The 23,047-nt window shown below is 47.8% G+C and overlaps 1 protein-coding gene and 1 pseudogene across 2 annotated transcripts in view; one reads left to right on the forward strand and one right to left on the reverse strand.

The window, feature by feature from the left end:
• Positions 1-10,047: 10,047 nt before the first annotated feature.
• LOC147009036 (uncharacterized) lies at positions 10,048-11,939 on the reverse strand (annotated as a pseudogene).
• A 7,450-nt stretch (positions 11,940-19,389) lies between these two features.
• The window catches only part of CCNA2 (cyclin A2), a 61,807-nt gene continuing 58,149 nt past the window's right edge, over positions 19,390-23,047 (forward strand). For both annotated transcript variants that reach the window (XM_085864148.1, XM_085864149.1), the window contains exons 1-2: positions 19,390-19,940; positions 20,127-20,330. In XM_085864148.1, coding sequence (XP_085720274.1) covers positions 20,160-20,330 — 171 coding nt within the window. In that variant the 5' untranslated portion in view covers positions 19,390-19,940; positions 20,127-20,159. The remainder of the gene's footprint in view (positions 19,941-20,126; positions 20,331-23,047) is intronic.

Here is a 23,047-nt window from a genome sequence, read left to right on the forward strand (position 1 = left end):
TTCAGGGCTTGAACTTCCGTTTCTTCGAACTCCTGGAATGTTCAGCGGCAGGGAGGTCTCTCTTCAGATTCCAACAGTAGTCAGCCATCATGACTGCGTCCCAGCGACCCTGATACCTGGTCTCCATCTCCTTCATGTCCTGATGGAATCTCTCCCCCTGCTCGTCACTCATTGAACCCAGGTTCTCAGGAAACCGGTTCATATGTGAAAATAGGTAGTGCATCTTGATGCTCATGTTGCAGCCCAGGTTTCTGAAAGCAGTCAGCATGTTGTTGACAAGTTCTGCGTAGTTTCTGGCCTTATTGTTGCCAAGAAAGTTCTTCACTACCAAAACAAATGTCTTCCACGCTTCCAGTTCCACTTCATTCATTGAGTTTTTGAACTCTGGATCTCTGATGAGCTGACGGATCTGAGAACCATCAAAGATGCCAGCTTTCAACTTCTCCATGGTCAATCCTAGAAAAGCCTGGCACAAGTAAGTGAAGCAGTCACCATCTTTTTGGTCACCAAAATACAACTTTTTTGTATCACATTATTACAAAATCTGCCCCATTAACTTTAGTTTTGATCCACGAACTTTATGCTTTGCCTCACCAATTTTTGGAAGATTTTGAGGTTTTATGACTTCAAACTGATCCCTTTTCGACATAATCACCCAGAACTATCGTACCTGAATACTTCTTGTCATTAAAATAATTATTTCCAATCAAAACAATTATTTGACATGACATTTTACCCCCACCAACTTCTTCTAAAATGCTCCACACATGCGTACATGTGAACAAAAATGTAAAAAACGACATGTGGCCATATCTCAAAAACTTGACCTGATTGAACAAAACTAATGTGAGTTTTGGATTCAGCGCATCAGATTCGTCCTAAATCAGCTTAAAAAATGCAGACAACAAATTTGTTGTTGACCAGTGTTATTATCTTGTTACAATAGCACCGATCAAGGGGTGGGATATATTGTTACGAATCTGGCAGCCATGAGCACACAACAACCAGGTCCTATAGATCAGTTGTATCAGTAAGTATGTGTTTCTAGTTAGGGTCCCGTCCCCTGTGTCTAATGGGAATTAAGTGTACATGCGCTGTGGATTATTTTATAGATAGGATTTTTTACATCACTTCCAACAACGACAACAACGCCCATCTTCGCTTTCACAACAACAACACGCTGCTCGTGGCATTCTTCGTGTGCTCGTCGGCGAGCGAGCGCGTGCGTGGGCGGAGTTTAACGTAGGCATGGCGTCCCTCTTTGGCCAATCGGCAAGGAGTGGGCGTCTCACCCGCCCCGTCTCCCACTCAACACCATCGCCATTACGCACGTGGTCGGAGATGAGGAGGTAGGCGGAGCTACAAACACCTCCGATCGGGACTCCACCCAGAAGGGTGGGAGTTGCCCCGCCTATCGTGGACCTGTCCAATGGGAGACTGCCAGGGAATTGTGCGATGGGTCCAACCTATCAGGAAGCGAGTGGCCAGGAGAAGAAGCGGCTCCCTCCTAAAAAGTGGTGGTCGGGACGAGTGTGAGGAGTGGTTGTCGGGACCAGTGTGGAGAGATTGCGTCCCATGTGTCTTGAAGCACGTCTGCCTGGGTTTGTGGCGGACTGCATCCCGCGCTTCAGAGGTGTCTCGTCTGACTCATTACAGCAAGCGGTCGACCATTTCATCAAGGGAGATCACGTCGTCTCGCCTCCTCTGGATTCGGCTACCCTGGTCCGTCCTTTGGCGACTGGTGCTCCGGGAAGGAGCGGACATCGAGCCGCGCGAACGCAGCCAGGTAGCCAGCACGTTATCCTTACCTCCAGCTCACCTTCCCTCTGAGCTGGCGGTATCAATAAAGGCCGCGGCCATCATAACTTCTGGGTATTTGTGTGTGTGTGTGTGTCTGTGGGCCCCGTCTATAAGTAGAATTGTTGAGTGCTTTTTGTTGTACATTATTCACATTTCTTATTCGGATGACTCTGCTCTTTGTGTGTTCCCTTCCCCCTCTTGTTAATAAATTCCCCTTTTGTTGAATGTCCTAGCTCGTCCTTGTCCTTTCGATCATTGGTTTGCCGCTCTGCGAACGGGAATTAGGAGGCTTCATTGTTGCCGTAATCGTGCAATCGGCCCAGCAGGAATCTGGTACTTTCCGCTCGGGGTATGATTCGGATCCGGCTCGGTAACGGCCCGGATCGCGCAGATCCTGCCGAGGGTGAATTTCCCCGGTAGTTTGGACGACGTGGGTATTTAGGTATATTGAAATTGGCAATTGACCCTATCCCACGTGGTCAACCTATTGGTGATCTTCGGTCCGATAAGGGACCCGTGACCTTTCGGATTTATCTGAAAGGTACAACCTAAATTCTGGGTGTTCGGTGGAGCCGACTCTACTGCTCCACCTAGCTGTCGTGCTTGCCACCGAGACCCGGCCCCACAACAATATTAGGCAGCAAGTGAACAGTCAGTTCTTGAAGTTGATGTGTTGGATGCAGGAGAAATGGGCAGGAGTAAAGACCTGAGCAACTTTGACAAGGGCCAAATTGTTATGGACAGATGACTGGGTCAGAGCATCTCTGAAACGGCAATGCTTGTGGGGTGCTCCCAGTCAGCAGTGGTGAGTACCTACCGACAGTGTTCTGAGGAGGGACAAACCACAAACTGGCGACAGGGTGTTGGGCGCCCAAGGCTCATCGATGCCGGAGGACAATGAAGGCTATCCCATCTGGTCCGAACCGACAGAAGGTCTACTGTGGCACAAGTCACAGAAAAATTTAATGGTGGTCACAGGAGGAATGTGTCACAATCCACAGTGCATCGCACCCTGCTGCATATGGGGCTGCATAGCCGCAGACTGGTCAGAGTGCCCATGATTACCCCTGTCCACCGTCGAAAGCGCCAACAATAGGCACGCGAGCGTCAGAACAGGACCTTGGAGCAGTGGAAGAAGGTCGCCCTGTCCGATGAGTCCTGTTTTATTTTAGATCACATGGATGGCCGTGTCCGTGTGTGCCCTTTACCTGGCGAAGTGATGGCACCAGGATGCACGGTGGGAAGACGACAAGCCGGTGGAGGGAATGTGATGCTCTGGGCAATGTTCTGCTGGGAAACCCTGGATCCGGCCATTCGTGGATGCAAATTTGACACGTGTCACCTACCTAAACATCATTGCAGACCAGGTACACCCCTTCATGGCAATGGTATTCCCTGATGGCAGTGGGCTCTTTCAGCAGGATAATGCGCCCTGCCACACTGCACACATTGTTCGGGAATGGTTTGAGGAACATGATGAAGTGTCCACGGTGTTGCCCTGGCCTCAAAATTCTCCAGATCTTAATCCGATTGAGCATCTGTGAGATGTGCTGGACCGACAAGTCTGATTCACGGCGGCTCCACCTAGCAACTTACAGGACTTGAAGGTTCTGCTGCTAATGTTTTGGTGCCAGATACCACAGGCCACCTTCAGGGGTCTTATGGAGTCCATGCATCGGCGGGTCAGTGCTGTTTTGGCGGCACACTGAGAACCAACAGCATATGAGGCAGGTGGTCATAATGTTTTGGCTCATCAGTGTATATGTTTGTTTATATATGTATATATGTGTGTGTATATATATATATATTGTTACGGATCTGGAAACCATATGCATTCAAACATATAGATGTTCCAAGAGTCAGCTATTCCGTTAAGTACATGTGAGACAGGTCCCTTCCTTTTGTCTAATGAGAGAATCAAAGGTGTGCGTTGCGATGTCCTTTTAGGTTGGTTATTACATCTAACGACCATCCAACAAACCATCTAATAACCATCTAACAACCATCCAACAGACCATCCAAAAACCAACCATGGTACCTTCCAGCGCTTGCAACCCTCGCCTCGCTGGCCACAGCATACGGGGCAAAAACGTCCAGTCTGCCGTTCCTTTGCCCTTCTACAAACGTTCCTTTTCAACGTTGGATCTTCCCCTTGATGAGTCCACACGTGTGGAGGGGACGGGGGGGGGGGGTTGGCCGACCTCCCGGTTTGGCCGAGGCCCCACCCAGAAAGGGCGGGCCCCATGAAGACCCTGTCCAATTGGGGCGGGGGTGACGTCTGTTTCACCGAGCCCCCGCCCCGTTCGGGGAGGTCAATAAAAATACGACGCGATCCTGAGAAAAAAGTTTTTTGGGGGAGTTGAGTTGGTTGGTGTGCGTCGTGCGGTTTGAGCTGGAGTCTGGGGCGTTCGAGTGGGGTTCTGCATTTGGCTGACGTTCGTTGGAGTTTTGTTGGGTCCCGTCCATGACCCTGATCTCTGCCCTGGGACTCCGACTGCTCCGCTCGGGTTCCTCCACGGGCACTGTGGGCTGTGGGCCGAACCGGACCCTGGCCTGCAACAATATATATACAGTAAGTGATCGACTTTACGACCACGATATGTACTGCATGCCTGGCCACGACTGCTCCGCGTCTGGCAGCGCGAGTGTTGCCCAGCTGGGTGTACGACAGTTTCCGCCCCAGCGCCCGGCGGTGCTCGCGTGTTTGCGTGGTCTCGGTATAGCGCAGTTTATCCGTATCCGTTTGTCTTAAAATTTTTACATCAAATCCCCAATATATCTACCAAGAGGAAATTATCTTTGTCTACTCCTCAACCTGCCAAGAAGGAAAGAAAGGCCATTGATCTCGCCACGAAAATGCAGGTGATCAAACAGTACGACGGAGGAAAGAAAGTGAATGCGATCGCACGTGATCTTAAGTTATCACACTCTACTGCGTCGACGATTTTGAAAGATAAAGAAAGGATTCGTGAAGCTGTGAAAGGTTCTGCACCCATGCAATCGACAGTTATAACAACGCAACGGACCGGGCCCATCCACGAAATGGAGAAATTGCTGCATGTTTGGATGGAAGATCAGATCCAAAAACGGACACCTTTAAGCCTTTTTACTGTGCAGACGAAGGCTAGAAGTCTATTTCAGACTTTGAAAGAGCGCGCTGGAGAAGACTACAGTCAAGAATTTGTAGCAAGTACTGGCTGGTTCAAAAGATTCAAGAAAAGATTCCAAATTCATAATGTTCGAGTGACTGGAGAAGCAGCGAGTGCAGATGAGGAAGGAGCTCATAAGTTTGTTGAAAGTCTGGATTTAATTATATCATTATACAGTATAATATACATACGGTAATTTTTGCATAGGCCTATACACTATAAATAAAGGTTGGCTGACTTACGACCAAATCGACTTACGACTGGTCGGTCGTAAGTCGACGACTAACTGTATGTGTATATGTATATATATTGTTGCGGGCCGGGGGTCGGTGGCGAGAATGATCACGAGGTGGGGAAAGCTTGCAAGATCTCCCACCAAACTCCCTGGAATTGTAGGCCGTCGCTCGGATAACTCCGCAAGCCGGCGGGTTGTCTAACCGACAGTGGATGCCAATATCTCAACCACGGATGCCAATATCTCAACCACGTAGCGTCGGGTCTATGTGTCGATAACCAATTTACCTAATTAACTACGCGATTTCGACTACTGGGGAAACCATGCCCTCGGCACGTCTTGCTCGAACCGGGTCACTCTGCTGACTGCGATGGAGTTCCAACTTCCGACTACCAACTCTGGTTCGGGTGCAGCCGAGCGGAAACTGCCAAAGCCGTGCCGGCTGGAATGAACGGATTATCGGGGATAAAACCCTGCCTAAACTCAGATCCGAACCATGCTGGACCAATGCAAGAAGGGATGGAAATGAACTGGGAACATTCCTAACAAGTTTTATTTACAGTAAATGAAGACACAAAGCAAGACAATGCGAATATGCAAGAAGTATTTACAATGATCCAAAAACACTTATTCAGTTCAACTTAAATACGGGCCCACACACAAAATGAAAAGAAACCCATAGTTATTTATTGGACCCTTGCAGCCGAGGAGAGAGACAAGCTGGGGGTCCGAGTTTGGATGGGTACCTGGCCGTCGGAGAAAGGGCTCCGTGCTGCGGCACCTGACAATGGTCGCTGGTTTGGTCCCCAGTCGCACGTGTGGGACTTGAGGTTCGTGGTGAATGGCCGGGGTCCACGGAGGGGGGTCAGGGTCGCTCTTTCCTTCCTTGTAGAGGGCCAGCAGAGACACGTTCGCCACCTCGACAACCTTTGTAACAGCAAAAACCCCTTTCGTGACAGCAAAAACCCTCCAAGACCCCAAAAAGACCCCTGCCTCAGAGAGTGCTCGGGAATTTATGGACCTCCTTCAGCGGGGAGGAGCCTTGGTGAACACACCTCACTGTCTGCCTTTGATTGGACAGGGTCCCACGGCATACCTTTCCGGGGCGGGGCCTTGGCCCCTGCCGGGAAACCCCAGCCACTCTTCCACGCGGGTTCATACTTGACGAGTAACAGTATCAATTTTGCAAAGGTTGTCGTGAAAGAGTTACAACGTTCGTTGGAGCCGAGAAACCGGAACCGCGAGATCTTGCCTTGGCACGTCAGGGTGCGAGAAGGCAGCTGGTTGGTGGTGGATCGTGATGGGCCGAGGGGTCATGCAGATGGGATGGTTGTTCGATGGCTTGTTGGAGGGTTCGTTGGATGTAAAGATTTAAGAACCTAACTAAAAATAAATCGCAACGCACGTCTTTGATTCTCCCACTAGACAAAAGGAAAGGGATCTGACTACACACATACTTTACGACATAATTGACTTTTGGGACATCTGTATGTTGAATGCTTATGGTTTCCAGATCCGTAACAATATATTGGAGGCAAATGGACAGACAAACAAACAAATGAAAAATCACTCAGTGACAACTTGGCAAAACAGCACAAAGTAGAATGGCACTTGGTAGAGTGCATACCTCTGCCAGGTGGAACACTTTACATTTTGTATCCCACTGATGAGCTGCATCTGAACCAAAATCCAATCCACTTGCTCTTGTCACCTCTTCTAATACGCGGGGGTCCATGATGCTTGAGGTCTGACACTATTCCAACAAAATAAATAAAGGGGAGTCCTCAGGGTATTTAAGGAGCTTCGGGGTATCTTGGGTGATGGAGGTCTTCAAGGGTCTTAATGGTCTTGGGGGTTTTAAAGGGTATTCAAAGGTCGAAGAGTCTAAAGGTACATTCCAATAATACGTGATTAATAGACTATGTCACGAAGTTCAAACAGTACGTGATTAATAGAGGTATTGTCTGTCACAGGGCTGGATAAGAAAACAAGGGAACCACTGGTAGGTATGGATGACGCACCCACACTATATGTATTATTACGGTTGTGGAAATTCGCATTACACCATAAAGAGTCCTCAGGTGAGATATATCGGTAAGTTCATGTGCAGTTAGCCCAAACCCGTTGTATAGAGTGAATATGTGTGATTCATCCGGGCTGCGACGCTTTGAGTTAGCCATTTTTATTTCTCTCGTTATTTTCGACCATTAAGCTGCCAACAACTCAAACACCACCCCAACAACCAAATCGCCACCATCAACAACGCCCACGAACAACTCCACCAAACCGCCACTACCTTCACCTCCACAACCCAACCCCGCAAGCATCGCCTCACCCGCCATTCTCTAACGATGCTGAACAACTCCACCACCTTCGCCTTTCTCATGCACAACCAGCAACCGCACCACCTGTGAACACTGAACGTCGGGCTGTCTCGGGCCCGTTCGGCGATTGGTGCCAAATGCATCGAGCCGCGAGCGCGAATGGCAGCCTTTCCGAGGGAGAAATTCGGATCCAAAAGGCTTCACGCCCCTTTTTCTCCGTCCAATGGGCAAGCGTCGGGCGGTATGGCCCCGCCTCCAATCGCGTTTTGATCCGAATATTTGCATATGGGCTCCTCCTGGGGCCCATAAAGATGCGAGCGCAAGGCGACTCGCGAGGAGTTGGAGTTTGCGCGGTTCGGTTGCAGGCGGCTGGTCGAGTTCAAGTTCGAGTCAAGGGAAGATGGCGGTCGGCAACGAGGTTGCGGTGTGGGGGTCGCTCGTCTCGTCGCGGGGTCCAAGCCAGCCAGCCATTCCCCTCTCCCTGAGCATCAGCAATTCCCCCCCCCATCTGCGCTGAGATAGTGCCGGGGGGCCCCGTTCCTCCCCCACCCTAAACGTGGTGCCAACAAAACCGCTCGCGCGGAGCATGCCGGAGAAGACTCGCCGACCACGCCAGGGGCACGGAGTCGGGGCGCAGCTGCGCGAACATTGCGGCTTGCTCGCCATCGCGTCACGAGGACGCGGGTAAGACCTTCCCGGTCTCGTGGACCTGGCCGATCCTCCAGGATCCACGTACATTTGGTCTACGGACCTGTCTGCCTCCTTGCCTGTGAGGGTGGCTTTCTTTCTTTCGGGTTGAATGCATGCTGTGGCGCCGTGTCCAATAAGTAGAACTGCCTAAGTGTCTGTGCCTGTACATTGCCCCTTTTATTCGGTAGTAGCTCTGCATCCTTGCATTTGCTTTTGTTGCATGATTTCATGGCTGTATATACGTGCCTTCCGTGTGTGTGAAATAAATGTGCTTACTTGTTGAACTGTTTTTCCCGCTTTGCTTCATCTCCTTCCTTTTATTGAATCTCCATCTTGCATCACGTAAGGGATTGATAGTGGATTTAAAACGCCCGGTAATTAATCAGAACTGTCGAGGTCGACGATAACTCTGCTCGGTTATCTCTGCAGCGCTCAAGCGGTTCGTGTCCGAAGTCGACCTGCGGTGAGGTACGATCGCCCGGTCGACCACTCGCGCGGGTACTTAGGTAGGTCGAATTTGGCGAGCAACCCTATCCTGCGCGGGTGGGCAATTGGCACGATCGTGGTGAGGTTAAACCCCCACCCGTGACTGACTCCGGGTGGTAGTTCCCGAAGGATCACGACTGAATTGTTCGTCCGGTGGGCGACGTGTCGCGATTCGAATTACGTGGCCGATCGCACGCCGGCGGGCGCGAATTCGCAACAGTATTAAACGAGAGGAAAGTAAATCTCCCATTGTGGGGGAGAAACGGCTGATGTTTTTAATGGTGTGAGCAAACTATGGAACATGGCGGGTGAGGAAAGTTGTGGTGAAGTTTCATCCAAATGGTGAGTGTATTTTAGAAGAAGATCCGAGAGTTCACCTACCCTCTGACTTGATGAACGGTGTTCATGTGATGAACGACAAATGAGAAGCTGCGATACTGCAGTGACATTTCAGATTAAAACTACAACATTCCTTCTCATCAATAAATAAGAGTACCTGTGAAATGTCTTCCCACAACCATCCCGTTACAGATCGGAGTAGTTTATTGTTGCACACAATGTCACTTTAACATTTATTTGACCTTTTCAATATGGGACTCATTCAAAACCACCTTAATCCACCACGGGAGTTGGCCAAGTTGTGCTAACCAAGATGGCGCTGGTCACGTGACCTCGAGCTCACGGCAGCGACTTTTCACAGGCTATGAGCGTTCAATGTGTTTTCAGTTGACCAACGGAGCGCTCGGTGCCGCTTAACGTGCCGGCTTCCATGGAAACAATGCTGTCCGATCTGCCGTTTTCAGTTTTACTGGATCCTCGTGTGAAAACTTCCCCAAATAGTCCGGCAGCCAAGAGGAATGACCCCTAATTCTCTGATATAGTTTTTTTCTCTGCTGATTATTCATCTTTGGGCTGTATATAATGAGATCTCGGGTGGTGTGGACCTTTGACCCTTGAGCAATTTTAAATATTCAAGGTGCCGTCCAAGATGGCTGCCACAAAGGACTAAAATTCCTATTATTTTGATTTTTTTTCTGCCATAAAGCAATGGTGTTTTGTCCAAGATATATGTTTTTGTGTCAAATGGATTCAATAGAAAGGGTTTGAGATGTATTGGATGTACCGTTGCTATGGTAATTAAGCAATATGGCTACCATAAAGGCGGTAAAAAGGACAAAACTGCCATAATGTCCAAGATAATATGAATAGAACATTCTTTGTATTTCCTAGCTATATAACATTGACTACAATAAATTAGATAAAAAGGATGAATGAGTTTAAGACTCTGTTGCCATGGTAACCACCTTAAATAGCTTCCAAAATGACCGCTTTGATGGCCGAAACTAAACAACAAAGAGCAGTATGATTTGTTCCTGGATATTATCATTTAGGGCCATACAAGATGACCACAGGAAATGCTATCAAATTGACCACAGAGATTGCAAAGAATATCAAAAATGGAATTGCATCGAGAATACCATAGATTACATGTAGGTGACAACTACCATTAAAAAACTACGTGAGCACACACGAATGTTCATGTTAGAAAACAATCCATCTTCAGCTGTCAGAGGAGTCAAGATGTATCTACATGTATCTTAGCCCTCATTATCTGCACAAGTTCAAGATTTGGCTTGCAGGCATTTCAGTTTAGAGTGGTGTCACAAAATTAATGTTCTGACACAATGGGTCATTGGGTATTTGCAGATGGATACAGATGTGTATATGTCCCCGGGTTCAGTTGAGAGACATCGTCATTTTCGTCATCGTCGTCTGCCTGTAGAACCTGCTTTGTTCTTTCATTGAAACAACCCTGGCCACCCTGACATGCACAGAACACTGAGCAGGCAAGGTTTGCACTGTTGCAACCACATCTTTGTGTCTTGCATGGGATCTCACTACTGCAAGAACATCTGATGAGTTTCAGTAAATCATCTGGTGCTAGAGGGATGTCACTGGAAAGAGTTGTTGGGAAAAGTGTTTTGGAGCCATCTTCCTGTGACCATCCAAATGCTGTTGGATGCATTCCCGGTGGATGTGGTTGCAGTGCATTCCTCCAGACTGCCACCTGAAGGTGAGCGTGGGCCACATTTTCCTTGAATGCCTCATTTGTTGGAGGCAAGGTAGCCAGCTTTGGTGCACCAGCCACACTCCGGCCCACTTTGCTTACCCACACTTTCTGGCGTGCCTCTGTCAATGACGTACATTTCGTCTGGCCATAACAGGCCAGAATGAATGGTGTTGCCTGTGAGGTGACCTCCGACAGAACGCGACTTGTGTCAGCTATATAGCTTAGGGCATGAACGCCAGCTCTCAGGACTCTGAGTGCCACAGCTTTTCCAATTCCGAAGTATGTTGCCACTGTATCACAACCTGTGAGTCCATGTGTTGCTCACAGGTCGGGGATGATTTCACGATGCTGGTCAACGGTGGCATTGATATCAATCGCTGCACGACCATGAATTGGAGAAACCATCAAGACAGAGGTTGAAGCTGGTATGCCACCTTGGCAACAGAAGTGAAGCAGAAGAACAAAGATGTCAGTGTCGTCTGCAACCACAAGCACTTTCTTCGCCTTCACCTCTGCCACTTGTTGAACAATCATGGTATCCGCCTCTTCCTGCGTTGTTTTCATGTCCTGGCGCTTGATGATGACACCACTATTAACCTCCACTGGCACAGGGTCACTTCCAGTGAGGACAAGCTCATGCAGTCCTTGTGATAACGAGTGTCAACTGCATGCAAGTCACTGACGGCACCTTCAATGCGACTTTGGACTTCATTTGCCCAGTGGTCGTTACGAGAATTACATTTTTCAAGAAGATATTCTTTGTAGGGCTTACCACCATACTCAGTGTGGGTTGAACGACACAGGAAGGCTGGTCTCCATCTTTGAGGATTCTTTGGATCCTTGTTTATTTCACAGGCTTTGCCACAGTACAGGCAATAAAGCTTGAAGTCAAACACAGACGATGACCGTCGTAATCTTTTGGCTGAAGGGGCACGGTCATTATTCTTATACTTGGCGAGGTTGGTTTTTGATGTATACCGAGACATGCAGTTTCTGTGGTGGTAGATCTTCAAGTTCTCATTTTCAGCAAGCTGTGTTTCAAGTTCTACATGCAAGGTGTCCCCATAAACTTTGCTCGCATTGATAATTGTTTCTATTCGTGCCACACCAGTAGTCTCTGAGAGCGATGTCTTCTCATCACACTCGGTGCCATACCGGAACTTAAAAACGCAGCCCTGCTCCATGGTTTAGCTCTAGATTAAAACGAAGAAAGAAAATATGAATTAAGTATTAATGTTGACAATTTTAGGGAGAGAAATAATGCTCTGTACACATTACATCATGTCATTCCAACTTTAGACTCCTATTGTCATCAGAATATCTGAAACGTAATGGTAATCAATGTGATATTAGTAGAAAAAACATGTTTATCAAAACGTTACAGTACCCATTATGGTAGCATCCTTGTGGTCACCATGGCAACATCAAACAGTTTATTTATCATATCCATCCCATCATGATCTAAGGGTTAGAAAACATTTAACCAAGGCCAAAAATGTACGGTTTTATGTTATATTGTTGCGGGCCGGGACGTCAGCCGCGAGCACGACCACCAGATGGAGCAGTAGAGTCGGCTCGACCGATCGCCCGGAATTCAGATCGTCGCCCCGGATAAGTCCGGAGTCAATGGGTCCTTTGCTTTGGACCGTGAAGCGTCAATATTTCCACCACGTAGTACAGGGTTATTCGCCAAATCTCAAAATACCTAGAGACCACGTGGCGATCTACCGAATCTTCACACCCTCGACGGAATTCGTAAGGAAACGAGCCGCTTTGTGCGCTCGTTCCGTGTGCGATTCCGAGCTGTTTAATCGCCGAGAACCGTCGGTCCAGATGTCCCCTTACGGCAGCACAACGGCCTTGCTAATTTTCCCCAGCACGCGACACGCTCAGTCAATGAAAGAAGGGACGTGAACGAACTGAAACATTTAACAATCGGGGTTTATTTACAATAGGGAAAGGGGGAACACAGAGCAGAATTAAACCGACAAAAGCAAGGCAATGATATACAGCGAGAAAGCACTTATACAATCCCCTACTTACGGACGGGCCCACGGACACACACACACACACACACACCCAAAGAATTGGACCGAAAAGTCTTTATTTGGACCTCCAGCCCGGAGGACAGTCGGCTGAAGATCAGGGTAGCTGGCTACCTGGCCGCGAGTGCGTGGCTGGGCGTCCACTCCTTCCCGGGTGGGGGGGGGGGACGCCGAAGAACGGGCCGACGCAGCCGAACCCGGCTGAGGTGAGACGAGGTGTCCAAGCTCGCCACCACGCGGAGGAGGAGGAAGAAGATGCCGGCGATGACCAAGCCGAGCCAGGCAGACTCCTTGCGAGGATCCTCTGCTCCTTTATGTCCTCCCCGGCGCGCTCGCTCAGGCAGACATTCATTTCACCATTTTTCTTGGCGTGGCTCAACCCTTCCCCCACTTGGCGCTTTTCCAAGCGAATCGGTGGGTGGGGGCTCAATCTTTCCCCTACTAAGCGCACGGAGGACGCCGGGAGCTGAGGGTCTCCGCTTTGTGTTCGGGGGGGGGGGGGGTGGGAGTTGACCTCTCCCCCAGTAAGCGCGCGGGGGATGCCGGGAGCTGAGGGTTTCTGCTTGTTGTTTCATTCCGAGCTGGAGTGGTCCGCTCTGTTGTTGTAGTTGAAATGATGAGAACAAAATCACAAAAATGACCACTACCAAAACAAATCGCAGCGCATTTACATTGATTTACCCATTAGACAAGGGAAAGGAAGTTATCTATAAAACACATACTTACCGAGATATCTGAGCTAAAGGACCTGAATGTTGAGTGTGCTCATGGCTTCCAGATTCGTAACAATATATCTTTAACACTTATTTCAAACATCCCAATGGTCATTTTAGATGGTTACCATGGCAACAGAAAATCGTAACTCATCAAACCTATTTTATCCAACACATTGTGGTCATTAGCATATACCTAGAAAATAAAAACAATGCTCTAATAAACATTTTCTTGACATTTATGGTGGTTTTTGCCATTTTTACCACCTTTTCCTGACTTAATGGTAGCCATATTGCTAGTTACCATAGCAACAGTACATACAATACTTCTCAAACCCTTTCTATCAAAATTATTGGACCCCAAAACATATATCTTGGCATAAAAATCATTGATCTATGGCAGAAAACATTGGAATAATGGGAATTTTCGAATTTTGGTCCTTCGTGGCAGCCATCTTGGACGCCATCTTGAATATTTAAAATTGCTCAAGGGTGACTGGTCCACACCACCCAAGATCTCATTATATACACGCCAATGATAAATAATCAGCAGAGAAAAAAACTATATCAGACATTTTGGGGTTAGGGGGAAATTTGGCCTTTGGCTGCCGGACTAAAACGATTTTATTGTGTTATCAAAGGCTACAGAAGGAGAGACAAAGAAAGATAAATAAATGGCGAGTCAGAAGGAGAAACGCTTCCTCGATACACCCTCGCACGGTGCATTTTTGGGAGGGAGGCTGGGTTTCACATCACACGTTTATCGATGTTAAAGAATTCCCGTGAAAAGTAGGTGTTTATATTAAACAGTGTTTATATTGAACAATATAAATATCAAGTGGGCGTTTCATTGTCGTCCTCTATGACCAGATTTGAATATAAAACCGCCACTCGTTTTAAATCCGACGACAGCAGCCAATTTTGGACGTGTCCCGCGAACAAGCGACTCGCTTACTGCTCGAGAGAGCACCTCCCTTGATCGCTAGTCGAGCGGCTTGCAAAGCCATCGATACAGAACGGCTGACTTGGCAATCATTAGGAAATCGCTTGCTAACACAACACGTCCCTGTACAATTGATCATGTCAAGAATAAATATTATACCAAGAACTTTGATGCTTTACAAGAGACCCAAACAAACCGGTATACCTGTCATGTGCGTAATCGAGGTATCCAAATGATATCAGGTGCGTGACATAGGTATCCAAATGATAATATCAGGTGCGTGATCGAGGTATCCAAATGATATCAGGTGCGTGACATAGGTATCCAAATGATATCAGGTGCATGATCGAGATGTCCAAATGATAATATCAGGTGCATGATCGAGATGTCCAAATGATAATATCAGTTGCATGATCGAGGTATCCAAATGATAATATCAGGTGCATGACCGAGGTATCCAAATGATAATATCAGGTGCATGATCGAGATGTCCAAATGATAATATCAGTTGCATGATCGAGGTATCCAAATGATAATATCAGGTGCATGACCGAGGTATCCAAATGATAATATCAGGTGCGTGATCGAGATGTCCAAATGATAATATCAGTTGCATGATCGAGGTATCCAAATGATAATATCAGGTGCATGACCGAGGTATCCAAATGATAATATCAGGTGCATGATCGAGATGTCCATATGATAATTAATATCAGGAGCGTGATCGAGGTATCCAAATGATATCAGGTGCATGATCGAGGTATCCAAATGATAATATCAGGAGCGTGATCGAGGTATCCAATTGATAATATCAGGTGCATGATCGAGATGTCCAAATGATAATATCAGGAGCGTGATCGAGGTATCCAATTGATAATATCAGGTGCATGATCGAGGTATCCAATTGATAATATCAGGTGCATGATCGAGATATCCAATTGATAATATCAGGTGCGTGATCGAGGTATCCAATTGATAATATCAGGTGCGTGATCGAGGTATCCAAATTATAATATCAGGTGCATGATCGAGATGTCCAAATTATAATATCAGGTGCATGATCGAGATATCCAATTGATAATATCAGGTGCATGATCGAGATATCCAATTGATAATATCAGGTGCATGATCGAGGTATCCAATTGATAATATCAGGTGCATGATCGAGGTATCCAAATGATAATATCAGGTGCATGATCGAGATGTCCAAATGATAATATCAGGTGTATGATCGAGATGTCCAAATGATAATATCAGGTGTATGATCGAGATGTCCAAATGATAATATCAGGTGCATGATCGAGATGTCCAAATTATAATATCAGGTGCATGATCGAGATGTCCAAATTATAATATCAGGTGCATGATCGAGATGTCCAAATGATAATATCAGGTGCATTATCGAGGTATCCATATGATATCAGGTGCATGATCGAGATGTCCAAATTATAATATCAGGTGCGTGATAGAGATGTCCAAATGATAATATCAGGTGCGTGATCGAGGTATCCAAATGATATCAGGTGCATGATCGAGATGTCCAAATGATAATATCAGGTGCGTGATCGAGATGTCCAAATGATAATAGGTGCATTATCAAGATGTCCAAATGATAATATCAGGTGCATTATCAAGATGTCCAAATGATAATATCAGGTGCGTGATCGAGATGTCCAAATGATAATATCAGGTGCATGATCGAGATGTCCAAATGATAATATCAGGTGCATTATCAAGATGTCCAAATGATAATATCAGGTGCGTGATCGAGATGTCCAAATGATAATATCAGGTGCATGATCGAGGTATCCAAATGATAATATCAGGTGCATGATCGAGATGTCCAATTGATAATATCAGGTGCGTGATCGATTGTCATTGCCATACTCACACCCTCGACATGTCCACCTTGTTTGTGCGTTGTCACCACCATGTTGTCATATCACGTTGTCATACTCACACCTACATGCCCACTTTGTCATATACACTCCCCCAACATGTCTACATTGCCATACTCACACCCACGACATGTCTACCTTGTTATATTCAACGCCCCACCCCGACATGTCTACCTTGTTATATTCAACCCCCCACCCAGACATGTCTACCTTGTTATATTCAACCCCCCCCCACCCCGACATGTCAACCTTGTTATATTCAACCCCCCCCCACCCCGACATGTCTACCTTGTTATATTCAACCCCCCCACCCCGACATGTCTACCTTGTTATATTCAACCCCCCCCACCCCGACATGTCTACCTTGTTATATTCAACCCCCCCCCCCCACCCCGACATGTCTCCCTTTTCACACCCCGCCATGTCCACCTTGTTATATTCAACCCCCCACCCAGACATGTCTACCTTATTATATTCAACCCCCCACCCCGACATGTCAACCTTGTTATATTCAACCCCCCCCACCCCGACATGTCTACCTTGTTATATTCACCCCCCCACCCCGACATGTCTCCCTTTTCACACCCCGCCATGTCCCCCTTGTTATATTCAACCCACCCCCCACCCCGACATGTCTCCCTTTTCACACCCCGCCATGTCCCCCTTGTTATATTCAACCCACCCCCCCACCCCGACATGTCTCCCTTTTCACACCCCGCCATGTCCCCCTTGCTATATTCAACCCACCCCCCCACCCCGACATGTCTACCTTGTTATATTCAACCCCTCCCCACCCCGACATGTCCATCTTGTTATATTCAACCCCCCCCCCCACCACCCCGACATGTCTACCTTGTTATATTCAACCCCCCACCCTGACATGTCCACCTTGTTATATTCAACCCCCCCACCCCGACATGTCCACCTTATCACACCCCAACACGTCCACCTTGTCGCACCCCGACACGTCCACCTTGTCGCACCCCGACACGTCCACCTTGTCGCACCCCGACACGTCCACCTTTCCCTTGTGTGATCCCCGACACAGACCACGTGAAATTTCACACATTCGTTGTTGAGTTAATAAAAAGAAACGTTAAACGTTTTGTATAAATATCAACAAAATAAAAGTTTATAGCGAACGTAGTGAGCTTCATTCTTAACGCGTGCACATGAGAGAATAGGAAACAACAACAACAACAACAACAACAACAACAACAACAACAACAACAACAACAACAACAACAACAACAACAACAACAACAACAACAACAACAACAACAACAACAACAACAACAACAACAACAACAACAACAACAACAACAACAACAACAACAACAACAACAACAACAACAACAACAACAACAACAACAACAACAACAACAACAACAACAACAACAACCCTGGCAATTTGGAATCCGTGTCGTTGGCTATGACCCTTTTGCTTCCGGTTGTTTTTAAACGCTGTGCGGTGTATAAACACGATCGGGTTTTATTTCTATCTTGTGAATATTACTTAACGCATGCACATGAGAAAACAGGAAACAACAACAACAACACAATACCAGGGCAATTTGGAATCTGTGTCGTTGGCTATGACCCTTTTGCTTCCGTTTTTTTTTTTTCTGGTTTTTCTTTCCGGTTTTTGTCATGGGGAATGATGCATGCTGGGAGATAAAGGCATCGTCGGAGACATTAAAGACCCAAATATCAAACATGGTGTATATTTCCTCCACTGATTTTAATAAAGATATCTCCCGCATCATCAAAAAATAATTTTTAATCGTGATTTACATTATTTGATCGCTGATCCCGAATCCAGGCCGAAGTAACCGGAAATTGCGTATACAGTTGTGAACAAGTTATACGTAAAGTCAGAAGCGAATGTAAGAAGAATTCTACGTTCACTTCGAGTATTTATTTTTTTCAGATGAGATCCTATTCTAGGCGGTGTTGTAGTCGTTGTGAAGGTAATGTTGAGGTAATATTTATTTTTTTTAGATGAGATCCTGTTCTAGGCGGTGTAGTAGTTGTTGTGAAGGTAATGTTGAGGTAATATTAATTTTTTTAGATGAGATCCTGTTCTTGGCGGTGTAGTAGTTGTGAAGGTAATGTTGAGGTAATATTAATTTTTTTAGATGAGATCCTGTTCTTGGCGGTGTAGTAGTTGTTGTGAAGGTAATGTTGAGGTAATATTATTTTTTTTAGATGAGATCCTGTTCTAGGCGGTGTAGTAGTTGTTGTGAAGGTAATGTTGAGGTAATATTAATTTTTTTAGATGAGATCCTGTTCTTGGCGGTGTAGTTGTTGTGAAGGTAATGTTGAGGTAATATTAATTTTTTTAGATGAGATCCTGTTCTTGGCGGTGTAGTTGTTGTGAAGGTAATGTTGAGGTAATATTCATTTTTTTAGATGAGATCCTGTTCTTGGCGGTGTAGTTGTTGTGAAGGTAATGTTGAGGTAATATTAATTTTTTTAGATGAGATCCTGTTCTTGGCGGTGTAGTTGTTGTGAAGGTAATGTTGAGGTAATATTAATTTTTTTAGATGAGATCCTGTTCTTGGCGGTGTAGTAGTTGTGAAGGTAATGTGAAAGGTAATATTTATTTTTTCATAGCAAAAATACTTTAATTTGATATATTTTAGAAGCGAATGTAAGAAGAATTCTACGTTCGCTTCTAGGCTTTGCCTATTCTATATGATTAAACGGAATGATCGTCCATTTTGTAAAAGCCTGTTTTAATGTGAGGGAAACCTTATTTTGTGTCTTTATGACCTTGCCTGCCGAGATCACCTGTCGTGGCCGTTCAAACGGTTTACCCGTCTCTCATCAAGGTCATCAGATCGCCGAAGCTTTGTTGTTCTCGATGAAGCGGCGTGACGTCACCCCGTAATTTCCTCCACGCAGCTGCCGCCCTTTGTTGTACTCGATGAAGCGGCGTGACGTCACCCCGTAATTTCCTCCACGCAGCTGCCGCCCTTTGTTGTACTCGATGAAGCGGCGTGACGTCACCCCGTAATTTCCTCCACGCAGCTGCCGCCCGAAACCGCCTTTCCCGCGCGCTCGACTCCCCAGGGCACGGCGCGTATGACGTCACGAGTCGTCTGTTGTTCTTTTGAAATTTAAATCAATCGGACGTTCACTCCGCCATTCTGTGGAGTATACTTTATAATTAAATTACATCCATTTTTACTTTTGCCGGACTTACTACAAATCTCTCGTCATGTGCGACATTCACAATTTTATTTTTTATCACCATGACTTGTCAGTGTGCTCATTGGCTAGGGCTTTGAGTGCTTGTCACGTGGGCGAAATTACTCGTTCCCATTGGTTAAGATTACTTCTCGTGACCTTCCCACCACTGGCGCCTCATTTCAAATGTAAACTGTTGAGCCGCTCACAATGGCTGATTCGGTTAGGTGCGTTGGGTGATCCGTGCTCCGGTCCGGGCTCTTGGGGCTCCTGGGTCTTCGGTCACCGCCGCTCGACTTCCAACGGGTAATATTACCGTTTAACCTTGTGTGTTCTCGAGGATTAAACACCAAGACCATTATCGGACTTCAACATCTTCCATTCCTGTTACAAGGTAAGATGACCCCCGACCCCCGACCCCCGATCCCACAGCCCCCGACCCCCGATCCCACAGCCCCCGACCCCACAGCCCCCGACCCCCGACCCCATAGCCCCCGACCCCCGACCCCATAGCCCCCGACCCCACAGTCCATGTTCTGCGTCCTTCCAAACCCAATCCCAACGTCTGTTTCCTCTACAGCGACTGGAGCCGTGTCCCGTTGTCCGTACCACCATGCTGAACCCCGAGGAGGACCGGGAAAACACGTTCTGGGGCCCAGGCCCTAAACACCTGGACAGAGGCCCTGTACGGCCCAGGGGACCATGCGGCCGGCGGCAGGTACTCGGATCGCTACCGGCGAATGTTCCACCTCGACTACCAGCAGCAGCCGGGGGAACCAAGCAGGTGAGGTGTAGGTGTGCGAGGGGGTGTTTAACTAAAGGTGTGCGGCCGAAGTGCTTTGCAGGGATTCACCCCGCCATTTTTTCGCGCCCTCTGTCCGTGCTTCCTGAGAGCTTGGAAACCTCCTTGTCCGTGCCGTCGCTGAGCCCTGTCCGTGCCGTCGCTGTGCCCTGTCCGTGCCGTCGCTGTGCCCTGTCCGTGCCGTCGCTGAGCCCTGTCCGTGCCGTCGCTGTGCCCTGTCCGTGCCGTCGCTGTGCCCTGTCCGTGCCGTCGCTGTGCCCTGTCCGTGCCGTCGCTGAGCCCTGTCCGTGCCGTCGCTGTGCCCTGTCCGTGCCGTCGCTGTGCCCTGTCCGTGCCGTCGCTGTGCCCTGTCCGTGCCGTCGCTGTGCCCTGTCCGTGCCGTCGCTGTGCCCTGTCCGTGCCGTCGCTGTGCCCTGTCCGTGCCGTCGCTGTGCCCTGTCCGTGCCGTCGCTGTGCCCTGTCCGTGCCGTCGCTGTGCCCTGTCCGTGCCGTCGCTGTGCCCTGTCCGTGCCGTCGCTGTGCCCTGTCCGTGCCGTCGCTGTGCCCTGTCCGTGCCGTCGCTGTGCCCTGTCCGTGCCGTCGCTGTGCCCTGTCCGTGCCGTCGCTGTGCCCTGTCCGTGCCGTCGCTGTGCCCTGTCCGTGCCGTCGCTGTGCCCTGTCCGTGCCGTCGCTGTGCCCTGTCCGTGCCGTCGCTGTGCCCTGTCCGTGCCGTCGCTGTGCCCTGTCCGTGCCGTCGCTGTGCCCTGTCCGTGCCGTCGCTGTGCCCTGTCCGTGCCGTCGCTGTGCCCTGTCCGTGCCGTCGCTGTGCCCTGTCCGTGCCGTCGCTGTGCCCTGTCCGTGCCGTCGCTGTGCCCTGTCCGTGCCGTCGCTGTGCCCTGTCCGTGCCGTCGCTGTGCCCTGTCCGTGCCGTCGCTGTGCCCTGTCCGTGCCGTCGCTGTGCCCTGTCCGTGCCGTCGCTGTGCCCTGTCCGTGCCCTCGCTGTGCCCTGTCCGTGCCGTCGCTGTGCCCTGTCCGTGCCGTCGCTGTGCCCTGTCCGTGCCGTCGCTGTGCCCTGTCCGTGCCCTCGCTGAGCCCTGTCCGTGCCGTCGCTGAGCCCTGTCCGTGCCGTCGCTGAGCCCTGTCCGTGCCCTCGCTGAGCCCTGTCCGTGCCGTCGCTGAGCCCTGTCCGTGCCGTCGCTGAGCCCTGTCCGTGCCGTCGCTGAGCCCTGTCCGTGCCGTCGCTGAGCCCTGTCCGTGCCGTCGCTGAGCCCTGTCCGTGCCGTCGCTGAGCCCTGTCCGTGCCGTCGCTGAGCCCTGTCCGTGCCGTCGCTGAGCCCTGTCCGTGCCGTCGCTGAGCCCTGTCCGTGCCGTCGCTGAGCCCTGTCCGTGCCGTCGCTGAGCCCTGTCCGTGCCCTCGCTGAGCCCTGTCCGTGCCCTCGCTGAGCCCTGTCCGTGCCGTCGCTGAGCCCTGTCCGTGCCGTCGCTGAGCCCTGTCTGTGCAGGGGCTATTTGATGTGTACAGGGGTGCTGTCAATGTGCAGGTAAAGTTTTCATCTTTATAATGGTGTTTTGGAGTAGTTTTATGTGTACAGGTAAAGTTTTCATCTTTATAATTGTGTTTTGGAGTAGTTTGATGTGTGCAGGTGAAGTTTTCACTTTTATAATGGTGTTTTGGAGAAGTTTTATGTGTACAGGTAAAGTTTTCATCTTTATAATTGTGTTTTGGAGTAGTTTGATGTGTACAGGTAAAGTTTTCACTTTTATAATGGTGTTTTGGAGTAGTTTGATGTGTACAGGTGAAGTTTTCACCTTTATAATTGTGTTTTGGAGAAGTTTGATGTGTACAGGTAAAGTTTTCACCTTTATAATTGTGTTTTGGAGAAGTTTTATGTGTACAGGTAAAGTTTTCACTTTTATAATGGTGTTTTGGAGTAGTTTTATGTGTACAGGTAAAGTTTTCATCTTTATAATTGTGTTTTGGAGTAGTTTGATGTGTGCAGGTGAAGTTTTCACTTTTATAATGGTGTTTTGGAGAAGTTTTATGTGTACAGGTAAAGTTTTCATCTTTATAATTGTGTTTTGGAGTAGTTTGATGTGTACAGGTAAAGTTTTCACTTTTATAATGGTGTTTTGGAGTAGTTTGATGTGTACAGGTGAAGTTTTCACCTTTATAATTGTGTTTTGGAGAAGTTTGATGTGTACAGGTAAAGTTTTCACCTTTATAATTGTGTTTTGGAGAAGTTTTATGTGTACAGGTAAAGTTTTCACTTTTATAATGGTGTTTTGGAGAAGTTTGATGTGTACAGGTAAAGTTTTCACCTTTATAATTGTGTTTTGGAGAAGTTTTATGTGTACAGGTAAAGTTTTCACCTTTATAATTGTGTTTTGGAGAAGTTTTATGTGTACAGGTAAAGTTTTCACTTTTATAATGGTGTTTTGGAGAAGTTTGATGTGTACAGGTAAAGTTTTCATCTTTATAATTGTGTTTTGGAGTAGTTTGATGTGTACAGGTGAAGTTTTCACCTTTATAATTGTGTTTTGGAGAAGTTTTATGTGTACAGGTAAAGTTTTCACCTTTATAATTGTGTTTTGGAGAAGTTTGATGTGTACAGGTAAAGTTTTCACTTTTATAATGGTGTTTTGGAGAAGTTTGATGTGTACAGGTAAAGTTTTCATCTTTATAATTGTGTTTTGGAGTAGTTTGATGTGTACAGGTGAAG

This window comes from Eptatretus burgeri, chromosome 18, assembly GCF_056783735.1.
Source record: "Eptatretus burgeri isolate ZD-2024b chromosome 18, Ebu_testis_v1, whole genome shotgun sequence".
In the NCBI taxonomy this organism is placed as follows: Eukaryota; Metazoa; Chordata; class Myxini; order Myxiniformes; family Myxinidae; genus Eptatretus; species Eptatretus burgeri.